Below are 27978 nucleotides of genomic sequence, written 5' to 3' on the forward strand. Positions count from 1 at the left end.
AAAACTCAAAATCAAATTATCTTTGTTAATATTTGCATATGTAATTGCTCTTTCTTATATATGCAAATTTAACCATTTATTGTCTTTTTATGGAATGGAGTACTAGCCTAAAACTTACTTTATACTGTGCAGTGATTGGCATTATGCACAGTATACTATATTTTGCAAAATTAGTAAAAGTATGTACTGTAAACTAAACCTAAACCTTTACACATTTGCTACCTTGCAAGTGCAGCTGTTTCCTTAAGAAAACGTCTCCTCAGGAATGAGTTATTTATAGTGTATTTAAATGTATGTTTTGAGTACTTGCTGATCTTTTATTCAGGACTTCTGCTGTGTTTACAGCGGAAACATGCTGTGATCCATCTGTGTGTGTGTGTGTGTGTGTGTGTGTGAAAGAGAGAGGCCAAACACACACCGTGTTAATGCTAATGCCCCTAATGCATTTTTAAATCAAATATATTTGGGACTGTAACACATTTTAGTTAGATGTTCAAAGGCACTTCTATCTTAAATAATCATAATACTTCTATTGTGGACGCATGTTCTCAAATCTGTCTTTATGTTGGAATACTGTATAGAACAAACAATCATTTGGTTTAAGGAACTGATTTATAGAAAATAAACGAATAGAGTAAAGCAAATGTCAGTCAGCAAGAGAATGTTGGACGCGGAGGCGCGCATAAAAAAACGCCTGACCCAAACACTCACACACCCCCTCATCTGATTGGACGAGCGGCCTGTAGAGGCGGCCTGTGATTGGATAATCTGTGTAATGGAATGTGATAAAGAAGCGGGGTTTAGCAACTCGGACGTTGTCTCTGATTGGTCAGGAAGAACGAGTCTAAATAATAATTGATTCACTGTTCATTCTTCACTGTATAATTTCCTTTAAGTGACTATAATCAAAGTACCTCAGTGTCATTATTTCGGTATTATCATCCAGACCGCTTCTGAATCAGAACTTGGCCATTTGATATGTGTTACTTTTCTCAGCGCTGCGTAGGATCGACCAATCACCGTTGGTGTTTATGGTCAGAATTATTTCAAAATAATTTGGTAAACATTGTCGCGGCGTACTTTCATTATTAGCTCATGTTTCGATTTTTTTTAAAGTAACTTAATCGATTTAACAATTTATAGGTTTTAGTATACAATACTGACAAAGTATATCCTGAGATTTAAATGCAGCTCAAATGTTGATTGGGCTTTTGAGCCGCCAACGCCCCCTGGAGCAAGACTAGTTTATCAGTTTAACTAGCAGCGTTGAAGTGTGTTGGTTTGACACACACCTTCGCTCACTCCAGCTGTCTAGCTCACTTTTTGGGACCGCCAATAACTTTGTCAACTAAATGATAAACCTGCTTATTTGACGCAGGTAAGTTGCTGTACATCTTTTTCATGCGTTTTGCTTTTGTAACGAGCGGTGACATTCAGAGCTTTCTGACGAAAACTGGTCTGAAGAATTATTAACTTACTGAAGAAACAGCGTTATATTTTCGTGTTATATAATCTGTGTTTATGTAGAAACGCTTAGAACATACTTTTTCAGTTCAGATTTCAAGTAAGACTATCATAAAGTTTAAAAAAAGTTATAATAATAAAGCTTTTAAAATAAGCTTTGCTTTCATAAATACTACTATTTATAATCCAATGTATATTTATAAACACTCTCATATATATATATATATATATATATATATATATATATATATATAATCGATTTGGCAGCACTAATATATATATATATATATATATATAGTTTGGAAAGCACTTTTTGGAAAGTCAGTTTTTACTGTCATTTAAATAAAATAAAAAGTTTTAAAAGCATAAAGGTAATTTTAAAAAGTTTAGGAAAGAACACATTTATTTATCCAACTTGTTTGCAAAGTACATTGTTGTACTTAAACTTAAAAAAAAACTTTAGAAAAGAACAGAAGTCCTGGAGAAGTTTTTAATTTTCTTTAAAAATGTTTTTACCATGATTCATTTACCATGAATCAAAAGTACAGTAGCATACATCTAATATAAGCAAAAACGTATTAATATTTTTTAACAATAATGTATAAAGATATGGTGCAAATAAGAAAATGTGCTTTTTACATGACTGCTGCAAGTAATTTAAATCAAGCATATGCATTTTGAAATGTTCACATTTGTCACGTTGTCACATGACCCAGTGATGTCATCTGTGCTAGCAATGGCATGTGTTTGTTTTGACATGGAACACACACGTCTCACAAAGGTCAGTAGTGTGAAGCACAGCAGATTCACATGAACTTGACCTGAAGAAGTCATTAAACATGTCTTAATGTAGATTCATTGACTTTTTCGGAGGACGTGACAGACCTCTGTCATCACAGGTCCAGGATCAGTTCAACTCAAGCTTATTAGTGTAGCGCTTTTCACAATACATATTGTTTCAAAGCAGCTTTACAGAAAATGCCTGTTTCAGTGTTATAATTTAAGAAGTATTCTGTTATCAGCCAGAGATGAGTGTGTCAAAGTAATGTGATACACAGCTGTAATGTTATGTTGTAAGTTAACTTGAATTAACTTTATGCTGCAGTTACAATTACAGTATAAGGATAATATTACAATGTTAAGATTATGTTGCCATCATCTGAAATCTTCGCAAAGGCTGCATCATCTGAAAATATTGCAAAAGCTTTGTTTTTTTTTTAACTTGGCAAACAACTGTAATTGGTATCTACAATAAAGTTCTCATTACTTAACATTAATTAATGCATTAACTAACTAATTTTGTATTAGTAAATGGTGACCAATGTATATTTTTTTGTTCATTCATGCTAACTAAATGCAACTATTGTTGTTAAATCGATTTATTGCGATTAATCGCATCTAACATAAAAGTTTTTTAAATACTAGTGTGTGTATATATATATATATATATATATTAATTGTGTGTGTGTGTGTGTGTATGTATGTATGTGTATATACACTCACCTAAAGGATTATTAGGAACACCATACTAATACTGTGTTTGACCCCCTTTCACCTTCAGAACTGCCTTAATTCTACGTGGCATTGATTCAACAAGGTGCTGAAAGCATTCTTTAGAAATGTTGGCCCATATTGATAGGATAGCATCTTGCAGTTGATGGAGATTTGTGGGATGCACATCCAGGGCACGAAGCTCCCGTTCCACCACATCCCAAAGATGCTCTATTGGGTTGAGATCTGGTGACTGTGGGGGCCATTTTAGTACAGTGAACTCATTGTCATGTTCAAGAAACCAATTTAAAATGATTCGAGCTTTGTGACATGGTGCATTATCCTGCTGGAAGTAGCCATCAGAGGATGGGTACATGGTGGTCATAAAGGGATGGACATGGTCAGAAACAATGCTCAGGTAGGCCGTGGCATTTAAACGATGCCCAATTGGCACTAAGGGGCCTAAAGTGTGCCAAGAAAACATCCCCCACACCATTACACCACCACCACCAGCCTGCACAGTGGTAACAAGGCATGATGGATCCATGTTCTCATTCTGTTTACACCAAATTCTGACTCTACCTTCTGAATGTCTCAACAGAAATCGAGACTCATCAGACCAGGCAACATTTTTCCAGTCTTCAACTGTCCAATTTTGGTGAGCTTGTGCAAATTGTAGCCTCTTTTTCCTGTTTGTAGTGGAGATGAGTGGTACCCGGTGGGGTCTTCTGCTGTTGTAGCCCATCCGCCTCAAGGTTGTGCGTGTTGTGGCTTCACAAATGCTTTGCTGCATACCTCGGTTGTAACGAGTGGTTATTTCAGTCAAAGTTGCTCTTCTATCAGCTTGAATCAGTCGGCCCATTCTCCTCTGACCTCTAGCATCAACAAGGCATTTTCGCCCACAGGACTGCCGCATACTGGATGTTTTTCCCTTTTCACACCATTCTTTGTAAACCCTAGAAATGGTTGTGTGTGAAAATCCCAGTAACTGAGCAGATTGTGAAATACTCAGACCGGCCCGTCTGGCACCAACAACCATGCCACGCTCAAAATTGCTTAAATCACCTTTCTTTCCCATTCTGACATTCAGTTTGGAGTTCAGGAGATTGTCTTGACCAGGACCACATCCCTAAATGCATTGAAGCAACTGCCATGTGATTGGTTGATTAGATAATTGCATTAAAGGGACACTATGCAAGTCTGAGTGTTTTTTCTCTACGAGCTCCCCCTAGTGTCTGGTAGTATAATGCTTTCAAACACTCTGTTGTAAAAACGAACTGTTGTCCCTCCCCCCTTGCCACGAGCAACCCAGCTGATCAGCTGTCAACCTAGCTGAGCAGAGGAACCGGCTATTTCAAAACCAGTTATGTCTACCGAGGCAAGTAAAGCAATACTTTCTTTCCAACTGATGGCGATTTTTTTATTTATTGTGTTGTCATGCATACTAGTATTTTTACCGGGAACGAACGATATGAACGAGGCGAACTACTGCTTTCGTGTTTGTTTGTTTGTTTGTTTTTGGGAGAATGGGCATGAGCATAAAAAAATATATATATCGGAGGCTAATATTTGTCTAAAGTTATATTAGCAAGGTCTATAAGTTCATCTGGTAGAATGATGGTTTACCTTTGCTTGTCTAAGAAAACATCAGAACGTTTTTTCTAGCTCGATCATGATATGTGCAACATGTTTATTGCCTATTATCAGACGCATTGACTTAGTGACATAAAATAAAAGTGTAAGTTACACAAATAAAACCGACAGAGGAACGGCCAAACAACTACAGAAATCAAACGTGTTTGCTATGACAATGCTAACATCAAAGTTATAGTATCTAGCGTACTAGTAAGCCCCTAACAGACAGCGATCATAATAAAAACCTTTACAGACAATAGCAAACATCCTGAGGTCGCAATTACTTGAAATTTAAATATTAAACACAGTTTATTCCAAAGATACTTAACTTACAAGTGCAACAGCAGCCAGGTCAGCATCCGTTTTGCAGGCTTCTGTTTCTCTCAGTTCTCACCATTCTGAAAAAGCCGGTCCGATATATTTACTCGAGTCTGACTTCTTGCTCGGTCAGTCTCCCGTTTCCTCTTTCGTTGGTCCTCCGACAAAGATTTCCTAGCTTTCTGCTTCTTTTTTACAGGCTCAGCCTCAGCCATAACTCAATCTATCGTTGCCCTTTGCTTATAGCTAGCCTGCCGGTGCTTGAATAGGGGCGTGTACGTGTGCAGTGCCGTCAAGCAATTCGTTACATCGCGAGACCTGATATCACGCGATACTTCCTGACACCGACCCGCGTCCCAAAGTTGCAAGTGAGTTTTTTCCGCTCTCGGGCACCAGGGGGGTGCGAAACCACCACCATTCAACCCGAAATAAGTAATATAACCATTCCACTGACTCCGAAGCTGTTCAGTTAAGGTTAAAAAGTTACCTAGAGCACCTTTAATGAGAAATTGAACAGGTGTTCTTAATAATCCTTTAGGTGAGTGTATATATATATTTATTAACTTTTATTTGAGATGCGATTAATCGCGAATAATCGTTTGTTGCATCTAACATAAAAGTTTGTGAATACATGTGTGAATGTATTTATATATATATATATATATATATATATATATATATATATATATACACACACATACAGTATATTTACAAACTTTTATGTTGGATGCGAATAATTGCGATTAATCGTTTTGACAGCACTAAATTAAACCTTATTTCAAAGTGTTCCCCTTTCATTTTGATCATAGGAATCCCATCTGAAGTGTGCTGAGGAACAGAAGTCTGAATGTCCGTCTCGGCCGTCTCGTTGTCCCGTCTGCTCCGATGCAGTCTCCCTGCGGTGGGCCGGAGCGCGAATGCGCAACCAGCCAGGTGTGTGTGCGAGCGGGAGCCGACCATTCCCGGAGTCCGATGGAGCAGCACACGCTTGGACATGGACGGAAGCGGACGTCCAGCCACGTGGGATTCCTTTGGGATTTGGGATAACCGGATAGAGGAGCCCATCCTGTTGCCGCCCAGCATCCGCTATGGGACCCCCATCCCACACGTCAGCCTTTCCAACGTGGGCTGCGCCTCCCACATCGGCCGTCGGCAGGAAAACGAGGACCGTTTCCAAGTGAGCAAGCTCGCGCATAACATACTGTACTTCGCTCTGTTTGACGGGCACGGAGGACCACAGGCCGCCGATTTCTGTCACAAACACATGGAGCAACACATCAGGTACACCACATGGTGACCTTCATTTCAGTTAACCTTAATTAACCCTTGTATTATGTTAAAGTTCTAGTTACGATCATTGTGTTCCAGGTAAAATCAACCCTAGAATGAGAAAAGTAGGCTTTGAAACAGTGTTCACTCAGAAATTGCAAGTAAATTTGACAAATAATTACAAAGAAATGGAGAAACACATAGAATTAAATGTGCAAGTAGAAAGTACTTGTTTTATGTACAACTTTGAAATTTTTACAATCTAGTTTGATTCAATACAATTCACCAATAAAAAAAAAAGAAATCAGGTGAAATATTTAAAATACTACTAAAATAATTCACATTTTGTAAAAAATATTTTTTTTAATTGTTAAATACAGGTCTAAATATAATTTATATACAGTATAATTTAAATAAACATTTTTTGTTTAATTAAAAAAAAAAAACATTTATGCCTTCAATGAAGCATATATATTACTGGCAAATTTAATGTGCGATTAATTAGATTAATTAATCACAACATCATGTAATTACTTAGATTACAATTTTTATTCGTGTTTAATTTTAAGCATAATTTAATCATGTTCATGACCTTAAACGAGAAACAGTCTCAAAATATCAAGAAAATCTAAATTTCCATCAACTCAAACATGTGTTCTGCGTCACTTTAATATAACGCACCACTGTGAATGAAACAGTGAAGATGAAGCTTTTGTGTTTTGTAGGGATTGTTTGGAGGTGGAAACAGATTTACAGGCGGTTTTGTCGAAAGCGTTCCTGCAGGTGGACGTGGCTTTGGCTGCGGAGCTGCGGATATACGGCAATGGTATGAAAAACATTGCATTTCATGATGGGACACATATTTTATCAGTTCATGCATTCCCTGTATGAACTTGAGGATTTCATACATACACTAATCCGCCACTTTAAAGGGGAAATATCATGAAAATTTGACTTTTTCCATGTTTAAGTGCTATAATCGGGTCTCCTGTGCATCTACCAACACAGACAACATGAAAAGTGAATCCCAGTAACTTTGTTTGGGCCTTTCTCTGCAAGCATGTCAAAATATAAGCCAATCAGATTTCGCTCCCCTTCTGACGTATGACGAGGATCTTATTATAATATTACCGGCCCTTAATCGGCACGTTTACACCACGTGCCGCCATTTGTTTTACTAAAGTGTAACCAGTTCTGACGCAATGGCAAAAGTTCGAGTAAAGTATATAAACTGTTCTGTCGTTGTTGCACAGACGAGCAAAACATGTCACAGCTGTCTTATAGAAACCTCAGGGAACTGTGTCAACTTGTGTATAAGTTAAACATGACAGTTCATGCCAGTTGATGAGATGAATCAATGTAACTCCACAATAACTACATACATGAATCCACTAACCATCCATAAACATCCAGGTGTGTCTAAACTCTTCCTGAGTCTCTCCGTAAGGCTGCACTCGCTAATGGTTATTTCTGAGATTTTGGATGAGTGAGATTTGCCTGTCTTGTTATTGCTGGAGTATCTGAAGCTCCTGTACAGGATCTGAACGGAGGCGGAGCAACAGCTCATTTGCATTTAAAGAGACGCACACAAAAACGGCGCGTTTTTGCTCACACCCAAAAAGGGGCAAATTTGACAAGCTATAATAAATGATCTGGGGGGAATTTTGAGCTGAAATCTCACAGACACATTCTAGGGACACCATAGACTTATATTACATCTTGTGAAAAGGGGTATAATATAGCATCATATCCTGCAAGCGTTCATTAAAGTGTGTTTGTGCATGTGTTTGACTCGTCAGCCTCGCTCATGATGGTGGGCACGACTGCGACCGTGGCGCTGCTGAGAGACGGGATCGAGCTGGTCGTCGGCAGTGTTGGGGACAGTCGAGCTCTTCTGTGCAGGAAGGGCAAAGCTCGCAAACTCACAGACGATCACACGCCAGAGAGGAAAGATGAGAAACACAGGTACACACACACACACACACACACACACACACACACACACACACACACACACACACACACACACACCAGCACTCCAGGAATAACATGTTCTGCTATGTGTAGTGATACCAGATCTCTCTGCGTATTTAACAGGCCTGTGTGCTATTAATAAAAGACCCTGCAACTCAAATTATGGCTTACGGCTGTAAGAATCACGCGTGCAATGTTACGCAAGCGTTCGTTTGGTTATGTGAATTTTATTTGCAGAACAATTTCGGTATATCGTTTGGATAAAAGTACTGTTTTAGGTTACTATCTGGACATGGAATGCTAATAACATGCTTTTTTATATATAATAGTTTTCTTTAATATTTAGAATTTGCTTTTAGTTTTTTGTATTATCAGTCTTTATTTTAATTTCAGGGTTTTTTTGTAATTATGTTATGTGTTTTTGTAATTTTAATTCGTTTATATATATATATATATATATATATATATATATATTACCATTTAGGTTTCATTTTTAAATTTTTTTCACTTCTAGTTCATGTTAGTAATTTTAGTGCTTCAACATATTTCAGTTTATTTCCAATCAATGTTATTTTAGTATAATTGAGATACTATAGTTTTTAGTTATTACTAATATTTTGAATTCGTTTTTATTTATATGTTTTTTGAAAGTGTAGTTAAAGGTTTAGTCATTTTGTTTTGTCATTGTTTTTTCTTAAATATGCCTATATAGTTATTAACTTTTATTTCAGTTGTAGTTGTAATTTTAATACAAGATAAACTAAAAGAAATTGAAAAGAAAATGTTGAAATAAAATTAAGTTTGTTTAATATTCTATTTTATTTAATTAAAGAGGCTATATGCTTTTTTCTGAAATTTAAACTCGCGACTGACACCTGTGGCCAAAAAACGGAACTGCTCTTCCGAAAAATCCGACCCGACAGAAAATAGGAAAAATAGGATACAGGCTTATAGGTGCACCCACTGTGAGCGGACAAGGTGTCAGTATGCTCATCAGGAGATGTTTGAGTCATAAATGGTCAAATAAAAAGGCTATTGTTACGTTTATTTTGGGGAAAAAGTTGCATATAGCCCCTTTAACATTTCATTTCACTTGTTGCCAAGGCAGTTTCTGTTTAGTTTAAGTGTCATCTAACATTTAGATGTTATTTTATTTAAACTTTATTTCAATTAACAAAACTGCTTTTAATAATTTTTGATGCTGAAAATTCAGCTTTGATCACAGGAATAAATGAAATTTAAAAATATATTCAAGCACAAAACCTCTTTTTAAAAAATGTAATAATATTTCACAATATAACAGATTTTACTGTATTTTTGATCAGATAAATGCAGCCTTGGTGAGCAGAAGAGACTTTTTTCAGAAACATTAAAACACCAAACTTTTGAAGAGTAGTGTACATTGATATTATCATCCCTGTATCATGGTACCACCAAAGCATGTAAATAATGTGTGTGTGTTTGTGTGTAGAATCCGTCAGAGTGGCGGGTTCGTGGCGTGGAATAGCGTCGGTCAGGCTAACGTTAACGGCCGGTTGGCAATGACCCGCAGCATCGGAGACTTCGACTTGAAGAAGAGCGGCGTGATCGCAGAACCAGAGACCACTCGAACCCTAGTATGTTTGATCCATTTGAAATAAAAGTCCGACTTGTAAAATGTGCGTTATAATTGTGCATTTCAAACTGTATTTTACAACTTTTTTTGTTTTAAGAAAAATTATTCAAACATAAATCGTCAAATTTTAGTGGTGGCATTTCAATGTGCAAAGCTTGCGTCCAATGTGTTGTGCAAACGTGCGCTGATTGTTCTCTGACGTCTGTAGTTGCAGCACGCGCACGACTCTTTCCTGGTTCTCACCACTGACGGCATCAACTTCATCATGACCAACCAGGAGATCTGTGACGTCATCAACCAGTGCCACGACCCCACCGAGGCGGCAAACGTCATTGCTGAGCAGGTGCAGAATGAGCCATGAAATTAGGGCTGTGTATTAGATAATATATGTGTGTGTACTGTGTATAATTACTTTGTATATATAAATACACACACATGCATGTATATATTCAAGCAATATATATACTGTATATATATTTATATATAATTTATATTATATATAAATAACACATTTTTCTTAAATACTGTATATACATGCATGTGTGTGTATTTATATATTCAAAGTAATTATACGCAGTACAGACACATATATTATGTAAACATAAACTTTTATTTAGGAAGTGATTAATCGTGATTTACCGTTGCACAGCCCTAAATGAAATCTTATAGTCTGAGAAAGGAAAAGAGGGACACACAATTAATTCTGACCATGATTTGCACAATGATTCCTCTTCTTAAAGTGTGTTTGTGTTGTCCAGGCGCTGCAGTACGGCTCGGAGGACAACAGCACACTCATCGTCGTCCCGTTCGGAGCCTGGGGAAAGCATCAGAACGAAGAATACACGTACAACATGAGCCGAAACTTTGCCTCCATCGGCCGCTGGTCTTAACGGCGGTCAAAAGATCATCTCAACACGAGGAGAAACAATCCCAATACACAACTACACCACCGGCAGCCTGTTTCCTGAACAGAAGTCCAAACTCAATCTAAAGGGAACGAAACTGGGAGAAAACTTCTGCTCGGATGATTTTATGTTTTAACAGCAACTTCATATCAAAAAAGCATGGAAGCTTGTTTCTGCCACCAAATATAAAAAAGGTAATTGTTTGTTCATATCTCACAATTCAGACATTTTTCTCGCAATTACGATTTTATATCTCAATTCTGACTTTTCTCACAATTCCGATTTTATATCTCACAATTCTAAAAAAAGATGAGATATAAACTCGTAATTGCGAGAAAAAAGTTTGAATTGTGAGATATAAACTCATAATTGCAAGAAAAAAGTTTGAATTGTGAGATATAAACTCATAATTGCAAGAAAAAAGTTTGAATTGTGAGATATAAACTCGTAATTGCGAGAAAAAAGTTTGAATTGTGAGATATAAACTCATAATTGCAAGAAAAAAGTTTGAATTGTGAGATATAAACTCATAATTGCAAGAAAAAAGTTTGAATTGTGAGATATAAACTCGTATTTGTTAGAAAAATGTCTGAATTGTGAGATATAAACTCGTATTTGCAAGAAAAAAGTTTGAATTGTGAGATATAAAGTCGTAATTGCGAGAAAAAAAATCAGAATTTTGAGATAAACTCGTATTTGTTAGAAAAATGTCTGAATTGTGAGATATAAACTTGCATTTTTGAGAAAAGGTTTGAACTGTGAGATATAAACTCGTATTTGTTAGAAAAATGTCTGAATTGTGAGATATAAACTCGTATTAGCGAGAAAAAAGTTTGAGATATAAACTCGTATTTACGAGAAAAAAGGTTTGAACTGTGAGATATAAACTCGTAATTGTGAGAAAAAAAATCAGAATTTTGAGATAAACTCGTATTTGCGAGAAAAATGTCTGAATTGTGATGTAAATTTGTAATTGCAAGTAAAATGTTTGAATTGTGAGATATAAACTCGTAATTGCGAGAAAAAAGTTTGAATTGTGAGATATAAACCCGTTATTGCAAAAAAAATTAAAATTGTGAGATATAAATTCATAATTGCGAGTAAAATGTCTGAATTGTGAGATAAAAAGTCAGAAACAGGCTTCCATAAAAAAGACGGTAATTGTTGCTTATTATTTGGTTGTGCACTCATTGTGTTAAATCATTATTCAGTCACTCTTTCATGAATCGTGTAAATCATTTCAGAATGATTCCTAAATTGTTATCCTTAATTCAATGTGATAATTATGTAAGGAGATTTCAGGAACAGAAATTAGTTCTGCTTGTGTTTCGTGAACAGAAGTGGAGGCCTATCAAACAGATCTCTGATTATATCAGATTCAGTATTTTTCTTTCCAATAAAATCTTTATTTTGAATATTTCTGGAACACTCTGACACATTTTAAAAAATATATTTTTTTTATTTATTGGCTGAAACTGTATATAATATTTAATATACCAACCCGTACCTGCACAGGTGACGTTACCTGTTTACTGAGTGTAGATTTCAGTCATTTTGGTTATATAATGCCTGATATTATCATGTCATGACACCCCCTTCAATAAAAATGAATTATATATAATAATACTAATGGTAACACAATAAGGTAATATTTGTTAACATTAGTTAATGTTTTTACAGCATTTATTAACTAATGTTAACAAATTGAACCTTATTATAAAATGTTACTATAATATTAATATATAATAGAATATATTAAGTTTCATTTTTGTGTTTATAGTGAAAAGTGTGATTGTTTTATGGTGTGTTATTGACACATGTTGAGAGAAGAACAACTCCAGGTTCCTTTAATAACTGTATGTGAAAACAACTCAAAGGTTTTTATGTTGTTACTGTACATGATCTCTGTATATATTTTAGAAATGTGTTTAGGAACCGCCTGACAGTCTTGTTAAACCTCATTCTGTGGTTCTCTACTTTTACAAATGTGTTTTGGTAAGAAATGTTCATATTTATTTTCATGGCTAAACTGCCCTGCTAAACCTGTGCTCATGATCGCATCACTAATATCATAAAGTCACTTGTGCGTTTTTGTCTGATAAATGCTGGAATGATGAATGATGGAGATATGGATGATGGATTTATTTCCAGTGCCTTATTTCTTGGTGGGAAATTCATAATGACACCTGCTTACATCTAGTATTAATATCTCTGCTGAGTGATTACATAATGTCAGTTATGAAATACGAGTGTAGAGAACCTCTTGTGAAATAAATACTGTTATGAACATGACAGAGACACTTCCTCTTGAAACTAAAGTTCAAAGCTTGTTGGAATATAGTGTAATGCATGTACATTTATCTTTACTTTAGAATCAGTGCTGGACTCGTTGGTTTTAATTATGCTGCATATGTTCTCAGCAAAAATTTAAAAAAGCTTTGAACGAATGTCCCAGATGATGCATGTTTGAATGAAAGTGCCTGCCAAATGCATAAATGTATTTTGATTTCTGAATTTTGATAACTACACTGTAAACAAAAAGAAAGTTCCTATTGACACACACACATATATATATATATATATGTGTGTGTTTATATAAAACGTTTAAAATCTTGACTAGCAAAGACAGAGGAACACACTGGTTGCTGAAAGGTAAGCCTCATGGTTACCCTTTAACTTTAGAGGGTAAGGTGACCTGCTGAACTAGTTTCAGTTATGGCTTGACCTATAGATGGTAAACAAATCCACATGACATATGTGTATAATATGTGAGCTATGAATAGCCTACACGAGACCATGCAGCATGAGGAAACCTGTGGTTTACTGAGAAATGCATGTTTCATCACAGTGTTTGTGTATTTGTCTCTCATTGTGCTCTCAGTACTGCTTAGATCTGAATTTAATGGCCATAAACTCAAGAAATTAGATGTATTTGGCTTGTATTAGTTATTTTGTCTGCGTTAGTAAAAGTGGAGGGAGGTGAAGTAAATATGTTCACTTCTGTCCTCTGCTGGTGGACGAACATAGTTCAGAATCAGATTCATCAGATGCTGGTTAATCTTTATATTCCTGCATATTTGATTGCAGTGTAGGCTATTAACTCTTTCCCCACCAGCGTTTCTGAAAACAGTTGCCAGCCAGCGCCAGCGTTTTTGATCATTTTTACGAAGGATTTTGATTTATGATTTTGTTGTATGAATAACTGTTTTATTCTAGCTTCATGCATTTTTATCTACACTTGAATGTGGGCAAGATTACTTATAAACAACATTTTGAACAAAGCTGAGAAAGTCGCATTTTTGTCAAATTCGTCAATGGCGTGTCATAATTACGGAAAATTCTGTCAATGGCGGCCAAGAGTTAAAGGCAGAACAATTATAGGCTGACAAATTACCTGAATGAAATATAATGATAGCCTAGCAGTGAAGATTAACAGCAGCATGACATAGACACAAAAACTGTAACTTAGTAGTCTAAATTACAGCTCGAAATGAGGAGCAAATAACGTTAATTTATTTTGATGTTTAACAAATTTCCCCATTTAAAACAGCAGAAGTGGATTTCAGCCACTACACGAGAAATGTAGTTTTAATATAATTCAGTTAATATGAGCTCATAAAAACTTCACAATAGTTATGAAAAATAAGCAAAATATTTAAAATAGTTTTAAATTGACATATCGAATATGAATCAGTTTTTGACGATGCTTTGTTAACGGTTAATGGGCGGGGCATTGACGTCACGCGACACCTGAGTCCAACTGACAGTGATTGCAAAACCTGCGAAATTAGTAGTGGCCGGGTTTGGGAAAAAAAAGTGTTTCTTCGTAAGGCTACTGTTTGTTTCTGCTACGCACAACTATATCCGCAAGATTGGGAGTTTTTTTTTTTTACTATTAAGTTTTGACATAATGAATATTCATGATGACAACTACGGTCCAGAAAGAGGGAGAGTCGACTGAACTTGATTCTCACGAGGCTCAAAACAGTCTTCTAATCTTCTAAGTCTTCTTAATAGTAAGCTGATGTTGATGTCTCTCTCTGGCCGCCGTGCCAGTTTAATGATGGTCGCCGTGCCAGTGTTTTTCATCGCAGACTTTCTGTCATGTGTGCAAAATTACAATTATTCTGATTATTGGGACGTGTATTTTTGTGTGTGCACTGTGCAATATGTGGGGGTTGAAGGGTTTGTTTTTTATTTTGTGATAGTAGTAAACTGCTCTCTGGAAAAGGCTCTTGACTTTCGTGGATGTAGCCTAAACCTAAACAATAAGCTATGCTTAATGTAATATCTTCAATCAGCCTATTAAATCCTCGACCTACTGTTCACCACAATGGTAACCTTAAAAGAAAACTGCAACATTACAGAAAACCCTATAAATCCCAACATAAGAGGATTCATTAAACACCAACACACATCTTCCTATAATAATCTTATGCACAAACACACAAAATAACACTTAATTTCAACATGTATTCTCCTTATGCTTTCAGACGCAACGTTTGCTGGGAACTAGAGCTCTGCTGCACTTGTTCAGTTTAAGTTCAGTTTAATATGATCAGTTATTGAGTTCCCTTATCTTTTTTCTATTAACACCCCTGAAATGACATTAAGTAAAAGAATGAAAGATTTGTGTTGGTGTTTTTCGTTTTAATTAAAGCCCCCTGTATTCAATAAGTGTACATCCCTTATAACTCATCTTTGATCACCAAAATTACATATTTAAACGTTTTTTTCCTGTGAAAAAAAAAATCTTCATGCCTTAAAATGAATGTAACTCAACAGACACCCTTGTCTCATTTAGTAGGCTATACATGGGTCTATGAATATGCAAATGAGCCCCGCCTTCACTCACTCACAGCAGCTCAGAGATCCACTCGTTGATGATCACACGTAGATCTGATTGGTTACAAGGTAGTTTGTGACGTCAGAAACACCAGCGATTTCAAACCGTGTTTTTGACCCTGGATTTCCACCAACTGTGGAACGGCTTCGGATCCACTCTGGAACGGAGGCGGAGTCAATAGGTTTCCATTAAAATCAATGTGTATATCTTCACTGACTGTGGAACGGCTGCGTTCTGACTCCGTCCCAGCTCCGGCGATCCGCAGCCGTTCCTCCGGAGCAGATACAAAGAGCTTCTATTTCTGCCGGATGCCGGAGAGCTCCGCAGCAATTCAGCACTTATATCGCGCGATCATACGTGAATTCGTGAGATCTCGTCGGTCCTCGTGACTTCAGCTGTCAGTCATGACCGCAGCTTTTCCGCAACAAATCCGGACCTGGTGGGTATGGGACGGCGGAGCACGGAGCCGACACGCAGCGGAGCCGATCCGCAGTTGGTGGAAATCCGGGATGAGACTGTCTTTTTCACTGCAGTTTTAAGGAGAAAATACTCACCAATGGTGTTGACTTATGAATTTGCACATGGTTTGTCTTAAAGCATATTAAAAACATCACATACAAAGCTTGGTTTTCACCACAGGGGGACTTTAAAGGAACACTCCACCGTTTTTTCATATTAAACTATGTTATTCCCTTAACTAAGACGAGTTGATACATCCCTCTCTCGTCTCATCTCGGAATAGCACTTGGGAGCACTTCGACTCGGCACAGTAAAAAGTCACGTTGGTTCTAATGACAGAAGTGAGAGGGAGAGGATTTTTCAGGAGTGATGATATTACTGCGCCGAGTCGAAGTGCTCCCAAGTGCTATTCCGCCATACATTATAGTTATCCTTTTTACCCGCTTAGAAAAAGCGCCACGATTTATTTTGTGTCTCCATACTTGGTCGTGTAACTGTATTTAAATAGGGAAAACGTGGAGGTGTTTGGTCACTTCTAGCTTCATCTCTGTTTGGATCCTAATGAATGAACTGGGCTAAGCTAAGTGCTATCAAAGTGTCGCCGCGCGCCAGAGCGATTGAGAGCACGCACTGAGACGAGAGAGGTATACCAACTCGTCTTAGTTAAGGGAATAACATAGTTTAATATGAAAAAATGGTGGTGTGTTCCTTTAAGTAAACTTAGCTATTAGCTAACCGATCAAATCATTTTAGGCTCTGCAGCAGTCTAACAACGCTCTTCAATGTACTCTTCACAGAAGCATCTGTAAAAAAAAAAAAAAAAAAAAAAAAGTACACACCTGAGGTGTAACAGCATTACCATCAAGTGTGCATTATTCTAATAATTCAACGACCCGTCGTCAATTATTCTTTACATATAGGATGTGCTTTTGTGTACAAAGTTGAGATGTTCATGCCAATGAACAACATGTAAAAGATGCCGATCTATGGCTGAAAAGCTCTGGTTCTGAAGTAGTATGGGACATTTGAGGAGATCTGCACCAGCCAGCATCGATTAACCTGAAGCTTTCACCTGCACACTGAAGCTATAGGGTTGAGTCTGGTCAGTACCTGGATGGGAGACTCTGGGAAAACTGGGAAGAACAGGGACGCTGCTGCTCATCCTGTGGTGTCAGTGGGTCCTGTCCCAATATGGTGTTCAACTTTACTGTGAAATGGCACCTTTGTGGTTAAAATAAACCCCAGAGAGTCTTTCTCAGAAAGACTATGGTGTAAAATAGTCCCAACATCGGGTGTGTGTGTGATATATTTAGGGGTAGGGGTAGTGTAAGGGGAGAGAATACTGTTTGTACAGTATAAAAACCATTAGGTCTCTGGAATGTCCCCATTTATGACACACGTTTACTTGGCTGTGTGTTAAACAGGAGACTGGATTAATAGAATAGAGTTGGAAGCCATGACGACACACACACACACACACACACACACACACTCCGGTGTAGTAGGTGGCAGTATGTACTATTCACGAGCGTTTGTGCGCCGCCATTACACTCACAGGAGATTTCCAGTCTTCCGATCCATTAAACTGAGTCGCCATGATTTGTTTACGCGTCCATAGATTTGCGCGATTATGTTAATGAGGCGAGCGACTGGACACTGACTAGCGACAAACACTGGGACTTTACCAGATTATCCCACACTCGCTGGGATGGCTATGAAATCGTGGACTCGCCAGGCGGAGGAGACATTGATCGAGCTGTGGCAGGAGTCTGCATGTCTGTACGATATTTCTGACGCCGATTATCACAATCGGGAAGAGAAGGACCGACGATGGAAAGAGGTCGCCGATGCGCTTCAGATGCCCGGTGAGTTTTTACCTCAGTGTGTGTGTGTGTGTGCAGAGAGAGAGATCGCTAGAGTAAACATTGATTTAACGTAACTTACGTTAGAGACATGAACGCTATGCTACTGTTGTAGTGTTTTAACCTTGCAACTAAATCTATAGCATGCTCGTTTAAACTGCTTTTAACCTACTCTAGTATTTTATTAGCTCACTTCTGGCATTAAAGATTCACCTCAGACGTGTTTGTTTTTATGCGTGTATGAAATGTGCTACAAACTATGTCCTTTTAAAGAGACAGTTCACCCAAAAAATAAAATTCTGTCATTGTTTACTCACTCTCAAGTTGTTTCAAACCTGTATGAGTTTCTTCTGTTAAACACAATAATAGATATTTTGAAGAATGTTTGTAACCAGACAGTTGATGATGGACCCCATTGACTTTCATAGTAGAAAAAAAATACTATGGGAGTCAATGGTGCATCACAACTGTAGTCATGACATTCTTCAAAATATCTTCTTTTGTGTTCAGAAGAAGAAAGAAACTCATACAGGTTTGAAACAACTTGAGGGAGAGTATTTGATGACAGAATTTTCATTTTTGAGTGAACTATCTCTTTGACTCAAGTTAATAAACAAAACTCTACTATACAGAAAAGCCTATTTAAAATTCCCCATATTCACAAATGGGAAATTAACATTTTTCCAGTGTTGTAAAGCCAACTTTGGTTGCCTGGCTGGAGTGAGATTTTAATGATATGGGCTGAATCAATGACACGTCGACAATTTTAGTCCCCCTGTAGTCAATCATTGTATCCCTTAAACTCATCTTTGATCACCAAAATTACATATTTAAAAGTTTTTTCCTTGAAAAAAACTTCTTCATGCCTTTAAATAGCTTGAATGTAACTCTACACCCTTGTCTCATTTAGTATATGCGATTCTATGAATATGCAAATGAGCCCCCGCCTCCACTCACTCACTCAGCTCAGAGATCCACTGGTTGACGATCACACATTGATCTGATTGGTTACAAGGTAGTTTGTGACATCAGAAACACCAGCGATTTCAAAGCGTGTTTTTGAGACTGTCTTTGGTTCACTGCAGTTTTAAGGAGAAAATACTCAGCAATGCTGTCGACTCATGAATTTGCACATGGGTTGTCTTAAAGCATATTAAAAACACCACATAGACACATAAACAACATTTAAAGCTTGATTTTCCCCACAGGGGGATATTAAACAGTAAAGCACTCTGTTGGCACCTAATGGTGTTACTGGCTAAAATTAAATTCTACTCCTTTTGAAGTTCGAGGGTCGTGCCCTTTCCTCAATGCAGTTTGCTTTTATTTTTAAATGCATATTTTATCTTACATACACATGCACATATTCAAAATTCAAGATTATCCTTTGCCTGGCCTGTGACACTGAAATTCACTGGCATTTCTCCAGCAGAATGATAATCGATTTTTCGATTAATCGTTTTTTTAAATGTGGTCGATTCAACATCGACTCTCAAAGGCCACGAATCGATTCTTTTCCATATTTATCATTTATCCTCCACTGTTCATTGGCTTGTTCTATGTTGCAGTGAATGCTGAGAGATTTGTGTGTGTTTTATCATAAACATAAAATAACCTGATCCTGTTTGATCAAGGCTTGCGACTGTTCTCACTCGTCCAGTTTTCAGCATACATTTTTCATCTGGCATCAAAATCCTGTCAATTAATATGCATTTGTAGAGTTGGGTTCTGTTATAATGTACCCAAGTGTACCTAAAATAAAAATAAAGAGAGTTTAATATACAGGTTTGTGGCTCTTAATTTCTCTTTTATTAATTAACCACTATAGGATTTGTAATAAAATCTATATTCACTGAGTCGAATCGAAATCAAATCGAATCGAAATCAAATGGGAATATCTGAGTTGAGACCCAGCCCTATTCCTCATGATTCTTCATGTTCAAATGCCCAGGCCTGTATTGACTGTATCTGAACGCTTGTGTCCTCAGCCGAGGCGGTGGCGACGCGAGTGGCGTCTCTGAGGACTCAGTACGCTCGCCTGAGGAAGCCGAAGCCCAGTGGCAGTGAGGTAAAGCCCCTCACGCTGAGGCAGCGATGGCTCCTGAGGGCCCTGGACTTCCTGAAGCCACACATTGTTCATCGGAGAAACGAGAACCATGTACGTGTACAAACACACATATATATTCACATTATACAGTCAAACCAAGAACTATTCAGACATCAGATATCATTTTTACTAGTGTGTGCAGGACACTATAGTTAATTTATGTAAGTGAGGAGAGCAAAATAAAGTAAACTGTGACACATTATACACAGTCATTCTTCATACAGTGACTACCAGTGACATTTATTAAAATTTGGGACCAAAAATGATTCAGACACTTTGAGCTGATCATGTTTTGCTGAAGTGTTTTGTCTTTAATTGCTAATGCTCTTTTCACACACAGACTGAACAAAATGAAGCATTGCTTGGTAATTGTTTAAGCTAAACTGGAATTATGTAATTGTGTAGTTAAATTTAACATCTGACAGATATTCATCATAATTCATCAGTGAGACAGTCTAACAGAAGGACGGACAAAACCAGTGACATATCAACTGAGTTCATAACTCATATTTTATTACCATCTTCTAAACTATAGCGAATAAACTGTGATAATGTTGAATACATGTTGGTTTGACTGTATGTCATTATTGACGCACTGAAATTTTGGCAACTGGAAATATTCAGCCAAAAATGAATTTGAAACTGTTTTTGAGGGCCGAAATCACTGGTGACGTTTAATTAGCGCTTCTCCGATGGTGTTACGACAGTCAATAGCTACGCTAACATGTCCATCTTTTGTTTTAATCAGAATTAAATCATTCTGGGTTTCCCGTTACTCGCTGCTTAGCTACCATAGTGCAAATATAGCGTTGAAGAAATCAACTATTTAGTCGTTACTGTTTCTCGAAAGTCATATTACAGCAATGTAAACAATGTCACGCAACATTAATCTCAGAAAAGCCATTCGATGTCCATAAACACAGTAGTTAGCTAGACAAATTAACTCTAGAGAGGAGCATTTTGATTGATAAATAAACTATATTACATTATTCATTTCTTCATTATATTCTTTATGTAATGTTTAAATAAATCTGCCATGAAAAAGTTATTATATTAAATGTGCATTTTGAGTGTCGATTATTAAATAAATCATTCATTTCATTCATTCTCTTTATTTATAAAGCACTTTTAAACACAACCGTAGGTTAACCAAAGTTAAAATGTGATCAAGTGATTGATTCTTAAGTAATCCATTTTCCTATTCTATTCTATTACCCAGTGCAACCTTTCCTCTTGATTGTTTTATTGATTGTTAAATAAACTATTTTCAGTTTCGATAAAAACTAATTTCGGTGATTCATTAGTAGGGCTGGGGATCGATTCACATGTTTAGATTCCATTTCGATTCTCAATTAAATATTTTAATCATTCTGTAATTTTTCAATGTCAATCTTTTCACTATTTACATGTTTATGCCTAAAATGCTGTAATATTCAAAGTAGGAAACCGTCATTCTCCTCTACGCTGTGTGCGTTATTGATTAAATAGCCTAGCTTATTTAACATCCGTCCGTCCGTCCGTCCGTCCGTCCGTCATATAGCATATAGGACTTCTATTAGTGGATAAATATAGACATATATAAATATACTTAGCCTATTTATTATTCAGAATGCACAGTTGGAAAGAAAATATATTTATAGGAACATTTCAGCAGGCTCAAGATAATTAACACAGAGATCATTATTCATTGTTTTAATCAATTGGCAGCCATAAAACATAGTGATAATCTGCGTTCACATGTATGTCGATGCGCTGAACGCTCTAACCGGAAACTCCCGATATGGACTCACTAGAGCGCGGAAGTAGTTGTGCAAGTAGACCATTGTCTTTTTTTGAGGGTGAGCGAAAATGCGTTGTTTCATGTGTGTCCCTTTAAATGCAAATGAGCTGCTGCTCCCGGAACAGAGGGCGGAGCTTCAAGAGCTCATTCTTAGCAGAGCCATATAGAGCCCTTTGGGGTTTATGTAAATTTTGGGGTTCATGATGGAGGAATGTGGTGTAGTCTCTACCAGCCGTTTGTTGTAGCCCTTAAGAAGTGATTTCTGTAAAAGCAAATATCTTTGCTTTGAACTTTGAGTGTTGTAACTTTGCAGATGTTGTTTATGCTCAAACAGCAAAATTACACACTAACTAAAGTTAGAAAAGTTAAATCATAATCAACCACCCCTCTAACACCCAGTGCAACGTTTCTTGCTTGCCTCCCTGTAGCTGGGCTTGCCATCCTCTGATAAAGTGGAGGAGTGTGTGGAAGAGTCGGATGAGATGATGCAAGAGACGGATAAAGACATTGACAGTTTCGACTCCATCAGCGTGTGTCTCTCCCCGATGCCCGGCACTCCCGACACCGGGATCCCCGAGGAGACGGCCTCGTACTCGCTGTCTCCCAGGAGCACGTCCAGCAAGCGCAGACGCGTGTCCGACTCGGACATCGAGCTGCAGAAGCTGGAGGTGTTGAAGCAGATGTCCGCTAAGGTCCTGGAGAACCCTCCGGCGGACTCGGCCGCGGTGTTCTCCAGTCAGGTGGCGATGGAGTACCGGCTGCTCAGCGACCCCGGCGTACAGATGCGCGTGCGGAGGAAGATCATGGCCGTCCTCTACGAGGCTCAAGACGCAGAGAGACATTACCGGCAGTCCAAGAGACACAGCGAGAGGGAACTGAAAACCGAGGAAGACGTCACTTGGATTAATACTAATATATAGGTGTTGTAGTGTTGTTGCTGCAGTGTTGCTTGTTTTCTACGTTGTACTGAACTATTTTTCTTAGTGGAAGTTTTTGAGATAATCTACATGTCAGATAATAAAATTATTTCAACTTCTTTCATGTCTGTGTGTGTTTTGTTTTATGTATTTATTCCATCCAGTGCCTTTATTTTGACATGAAACACAGCCTCTCTCCAGCAGGGGGCAGCAGCATATAAATGTACAGGTAAACGGCGTTCACTAAAGATGATAAATGCATAAAAATAAAACCAAATAGGCTTAATGTTATGCATTTCATATTTTCTTTTTAAATATAAAACTTTATTTAAAAAAATGATTTTCAAATATACATTTTGAAATGCAATTAATAGCACAAAAACATTGGTATTTATTTTATGTATTCAAAATGTATGTATATATGTTTTTTTATTTGTTTACCTGCTTGTGGCTGTTTATCAACATCAGAGGGCTGTGAACATGCACATTTGTTGTAAATTACAAATTATTGAAGAATGTAGCCTAATTTATAATCTCAGGGGAACTTCAAGTAAACATTTAAGGTCTGGCTGGCAAAAATATTTAATTTTTTGGCTTGTATTTTATGTTAATAAAATTAAACTGGAATAGAGACTAGAGCTTTTCGAGGCACAAGATGCAGAAAGACATTATCGCCAGTCGAAGAGAGGGAACTTAAACCGAGGAAGTTCACTTGTCTTGGATTAATACTAAAATATAGATGTTGTAGTGATTGTTTTCTACGTTGTACTGAACTATTTTTCTTAGTGGAAGCTTTGAGATAATCTACATGTCAGATAATAAAATTATTTCAACTCCTTTCATGTGTGTGTTTTGTTTTATGTAGCTCGCTGTATAATAACTGGGATGATGTATGGTGAGATGTTAATCGCAACACAAACCCTGACTGACAATATATTCCATCCAGTGCCTTTATTTTGACATGAAACACAGCATCTCTCCAGCAGGGGGCAGCAGCATATAAATGTACAGTTAAACTGCGTTCACTAAAGATGATAAATGCATAAAAATAAAAATAAATAGGCCAAACTGATTGTGTGTGTGTTTTATTTTTTATATATATATATATATATATATATATATATATATATATATATATATATATTTATACACACACATTAAATGTAAATGTGTGTGTGTGTATGTGTATATATATATATATACACATACATACATACACATTAAATGTAAAAAATATATATATAAAGATATCAGATGCAAAAGCCTCTAAGTGATCTGAAATTTTCTTCTAGAATGATCATTTTTATCAAGCTCGTATATTTAAGTTCAGTAATTTCACTTAAATGGCAATGAAAATTACCTATGTCATTATTCTTAAGTGAAATTACTGAACTTAAATATACGAGCTTGATAAAAATGATCATTCTAGAAGAAAATTTCAGATGGCACTTAGAGGCTTTTGCATCTGAGCTCTTCATATATATATATATATATATAGATATATATATTATATAATATTATATAATATCTTCATTATATAACATTAATATTTTGTCTTAATACAAATATTAATGTAAAACTAATATTCTGAAATGCAATTAAAAACAAAAACATGTTATTTATGTTAAACAAATTTTATATATTTTTTTAATTTGTTTGGTATATTATTTGTCTGGATAATATATTGCATGTCGTGTGGCTGTTTATCAACATCAGAGGACTGAACATGCACATTTGTTGTAAATTACAAATTATTACAGAATTTAACTTCTTATCTCAGGGGAACTTCAAGTAAATATTTAATTGTCAGTCTGGCTGGCAAAAAATGTTTAATATATATTTGGCTGGTATTTTAGGTTTGGCTGACAGAAATGTTTGGGAATCCCTGGTTAAACTATTATTACTACAGATAATAAAATTAAACTGGAATAGAGACTAGTGCTTTTCCTCTATAATTGCAACTAATGAATCAGAAACCAATTTTGGATGAAGCCAGTTCTACAGGGTTCTGTGGGCTTGCGTTTATTGCATGTTATTTGCTGCACTTTGGGGAAATAAAGAGCTAATATGGGCTTTTTACTCAGATATTAGCAGAGGCTTTAAATAATACTATCCTGTACATGATAATTCAACTTTCAGGAGATGTAGAAAAGCAAAGTAAGAGATGAAACGCGAGTGAGTGGATCCAGCCGGCTCTGTCTCTGATAACACTGACCCTTGGCTTGTGCTTCTGTTATTACTGGACACAGACAATCCTCTCGTTCTCTCTCGACTTCTGACGGTCCTCGTGTTCCTCCTGTTACACAATCATTCTTCATACAGTGACGACCAGTAACATTTATTAAAGATGTGAGACCAAACATGATTCAGACTCTTTGACCTGATCATGTTTTGCTGAAGTGTTTTTTCTTTAATTGCTAATGCTCTTTTCACACACAGACTGAACAAAATGAAGCATTGCTGGGTGATTGGTTGAGCTAAACTGCTATTATGTAATTGTGTAGTTAAATTTAACAGCTGACAGATATTCATCATAATTCATCAGTGAGACAGTCTAACAGAAGGACGGACAAAACCAGTCAAATATCAACTGATCTGATAACTCATATTTTATTACCATCTTCTAAACTACAGTGAATAAACTGATAATGTGAGAAATGTTGAAGGTGTCTGAATACATGTTGGTTTGACTGTTTAATTTGTGTGTGTGTGTGTGTGCTATAATAGTAGCTAAATAGTGTCAACTTGTCAGTGTAAAAAACATCCGACATTATCTTGGTGATAGTTAACCAGTCTCTCTCTCTCTCTCGCTCTGTCTCTCTCGCGCTCTCTCTCTCTCTCTCTCTCGCTCTCGCTCTCGCTCTCTCTCTCTTGCTCGCTCACGCTCTCTCTCGCTTTCTCTCCCTCCCTCGCTCTCTCTCTCTCGGTCTCTCTCTTGCTCTCTCTCTCTCTCTCTCTCTCTCTCTCTCTCTCTCTCTCTCTCTCTCTCTCTCTCTCTCTCTCTCTCTCTCTCTCTCTCTCTCTCTTTCTCTCTCTCTCTCGGGAAGGTGAGGTGACCTAAATTCACACTCTTTCAGTGCTGTGCATCATTACGATCACAGGGAAAGATGGGACTTCCTGTTTTCTCCTAATTGTTCATTCTGTTTTCTCACATCTGCTCATTATAGAGCTCTCAGCGCGCGCTCTTATAATAGTCATTTACTGCTTTTTTTTTAACCTCTCTGATAGGAATATTTTTCCTTTCATCTCCGAGCTCTTCTGCCTCTCATCCACTGTCTTTAACTTAATTTAGCTCTCTCTCTCTCTCTCTCTCTCTCTCTCTCTCTCTCTCTCTCTCTCTCTCTCTCTCTCTCTCTCTCTCTCTCCATCTCTCTCTCTCTCTCTCTCTCTCTCTCTCCATCCCTCTCACCCCTGTAATCTTCACCCTTTTCTAGTTATTGCTTTACTCTTCTATACGTTTTCTCACAGCAGCAAATAAAAATGTTACTATAGTAATAATTGTTGTTATATTTTTCTTTCATTATACATAAACATAATGTTATTATTAATTTCTGCTTAACCTCATTTCAGTACTTTCAATGTTCTTTGTTACAAGCTTTTCTGAAATAAAATATCAAATACTCAATTATTCAACCCCCACTGCAAATCAGGTTTATTGGTAAAATTGACAGACTTTCAGCTGTTTGCAAACAAAAGCAATTGAAATAGCTTAACAACAAATGTTTCACGTGTTTCCCCCAAATTCAACTGAAAATGCAACTTTTAATGTCTTCTGGAGTCTCAAAATTATTCAACCCCTTCATTTCAAGCATCTTTAGTACTGTTGTTCTTTTGCTGTTCTGACCTGCTGTAAATCTGAGGAATCTGAGCCGGTTCCTCATGAGCAATGGCCTCCAGTTCAGTGATATTCCTGGGTTTGTGCCTTCTTCAAATCCCACCAGGGATTTTCTATGGGGTTCAGGTCAGGTGACGGTGATGCCACTGTAGACTCTTCCAGGACTTCTTCTGCAACCAAGCCTTGGTGGAAACTGAGGCATGCTTGAGATCAGACAGACGATGCCTTGAAAGATGTAAAACAGCAAAAAATAAACAAAATAATTTTTGGAGACAAGCAAATATTTTTTAATAAAAAACAATGCAAAATACAGTTGTGATGTTTAGAAATGATATATTCTGGATATATCCACATATAATAACGGGTGTTTGTGCTTCTGCATCATAATGCCGGTAGTGAACCGCTCTAAATCTCACACAATCCTGCGAGTGAAACGGAGAAGGTTGGAAAAGGACATTTGTGTGCGTGACTCAGCGGTCATTAAGAGCCATTAAAGCTCGTCCTCCAGCAGATCCAGGCCCGCAGGCATGACCCCCCCCCCCCCCCCCCGGGACCTGCACCATACTGACGGAGGCCGTCAATGATAGCTAATCCAGGACATGAACATCTTCATCAGCCTGGCCTGCTGTCATCAGCCTGCTTCAGTTACAGTCATCATGTGGCTGCTTTGTTAAATCCAGCACTGAGAGGTACCGTAGTAAAACTGTGGTATTATGGTGACCATCATAAAACAAAGCACAAAACTACGAAAGCTTCTCAGACCATTTGAATTAAAAATGCAGGATTCTGGTAGAAACAATGTGCAATGAAAGGGATTTTCGTACTCTCTTCTGTTCTCAGGCTCAACTAGACTCAAAAAGCAGGCAAAAGTACCATTAAATGTTGATTTGAGCCTATTGGCATGGTAATACCAAGTATTTTGTATGTGTCATTGAAATACCATGTTCTTGGACATGCACTATAATAACACAATGGATTTTGGACAGATATACAGTAGCCTATCTGAATACATTTTTTCATATGCATCATAGTAATACCATGTTTTTTGGCATGCATCAATACCATGTATTTTGTACATGAATCATAGTAATACCATGTTTTTTGGCATGCATCAATACCATGTTTTTTGTACATGAATCATAGTAATACCATGTTTTTTGGCATGCATCAATACCATGTATTTTGTACATGAATCATAGTAATACCATGTTTTTTGGCATGCATCAATACCATGTTTTTTGGCATGCATCATAGTAATACCATGTTTATGGACATGCATCATAGTAATTACATGTTTTTTTGTACATGAATCATAGTAATACCATGTTTTTGGACATGCATCAATAGTAATACAATGTTTTTGGACATGCATCAATACCATGTTTTATGTACATGAATCATAGTAATAACATGTTTATGGACATGCATAGTAATACCATGTTTTTTGTACATGTAATACCATGTTTTTTGGCATGCATCAATACCATGTTTTTGGCATCCA

The 27978-nt window shown here is 37.0% G+C and overlaps 2 protein-coding genes across 6 annotated transcripts; both read left to right on the plus strand.

Moving 5' to 3' along the window:
- Nucleotides 1-1229: 1229 nt before the first annotated feature.
- Nucleotides 1230-12963, plus strand: ppm1ka (protein phosphatase, Mg2+/Mn2+ dependent 1Ka). 5 transcript variants are annotated; one of them, XM_079850050.1, is made up of 9 exons: nucleotides 1255-1378; nucleotides 2181-2245; nucleotides 2318-2363; nucleotides 5718-6189; nucleotides 6903-7003; nucleotides 7977-8142; nucleotides 9623-9767; nucleotides 9975-10109; nucleotides 10525-12963. In XM_079850050.1, the coding sequence occupies exons 4-9, from the start codon at nucleotides 5756-5758 to the stop codon at nucleotides 10654-10656; spliced, it is 1113 nt and encodes a 370-aa protein (XP_079706176.1). In that variant the 5' UTR covers nucleotides 1255-1378; nucleotides 2181-2245; nucleotides 2318-2363; nucleotides 5718-5755; the 3' UTR covers nucleotides 10657-12963. The 5 variants fall into 5 exon arrangements, 4 of the variants coding, with proteins under 4 accessions (XP_079706173.1, XP_079706174.1, XP_079706176.1 ...); XR_013819054.1 differs by lacking the exons at nucleotides 2181-2245; nucleotides 2318-2363 and having other exon boundaries at nucleotides 1230-1378; nucleotides 10525-10865; nucleotides 11014-12963; XM_079850048.1 differs by lacking the exons at nucleotides 2181-2245; nucleotides 2318-2363 and adding an exon at nucleotides 3557-3613 and having other exon boundaries at nucleotides 1253-1378.
- A 4560-nt stretch (nucleotides 12964-17523) lies between these two features.
- LOC307145643 (uncharacterized protein) lies at nucleotides 17524-23482 on the plus strand. Its single transcript, XM_079849003.1, has 3 exons — nucleotides 17524-17841; nucleotides 19827-19996; nucleotides 22154-23482. Exons 1-3 carry the CDS (start codon nucleotides 17685-17687, stop codon nucleotides 22643-22645), a joined length of 819 nt encoding a protein of 272 aa, XP_079705129.1. The 5' UTR covers nucleotides 17524-17684; the 3' UTR covers nucleotides 22646-23482.
- The last annotated feature ends 4496 nt before the right edge of the window (nucleotides 23483-27978 follow it).

The sequence above is a fragment of the Squalius cephalus genome, assembly GCF_949319135.1.
Source record: "Squalius cephalus genome assembly, chromosome: 18".
In the NCBI taxonomy this organism is placed as follows: Eukaryota; Metazoa; Chordata; class Actinopteri; order Cypriniformes; family Leuciscidae; genus Squalius; species Squalius cephalus.

Coding starts and splice junctions, on each gene's coding strand:
- ppm1ka (XM_079850047.1), top strand. CDS start 5,756: ATGTCCGTCTCGGCCGTCTCGTTGTCCCGTCTGCTCCGATGCAGTCTC. Junction 8,143..9,622: donor AGGAAAGATGAGAAACACAG/GTACACACACAC, acceptor GTTTGTGTGTAG/AATCCGTCAGAGTGGCGGGT. Junction 10,110..10,524: donor CAAACGTCATTGCTGAGCAG/GTGCAGAATGAG, acceptor TGTGTTGTCCAG/GCGCTGCAGTACGGCTCGGA.
- LOC307145643 (XM_079849003.1), top strand. CDS start 17,685: ATGGCTATGAAATCGTGGACTCGCCAGGCGGAGGAGACATTGATCGAG. Junction 17,842..19,826: donor CGATGCGCTTCAGATGCCCG/GTGAGTTTTTAC, acceptor TTGTGTCCTCAG/CCGAGGCGGTGGCGACGCGA. Junction 19,997..22,153: donor ATCGGAGAAACGAGAACCAT/GTACGTGTACAA, acceptor GCCTCCCTGTAG/CTGGGCTTGCCATCCTCTGA.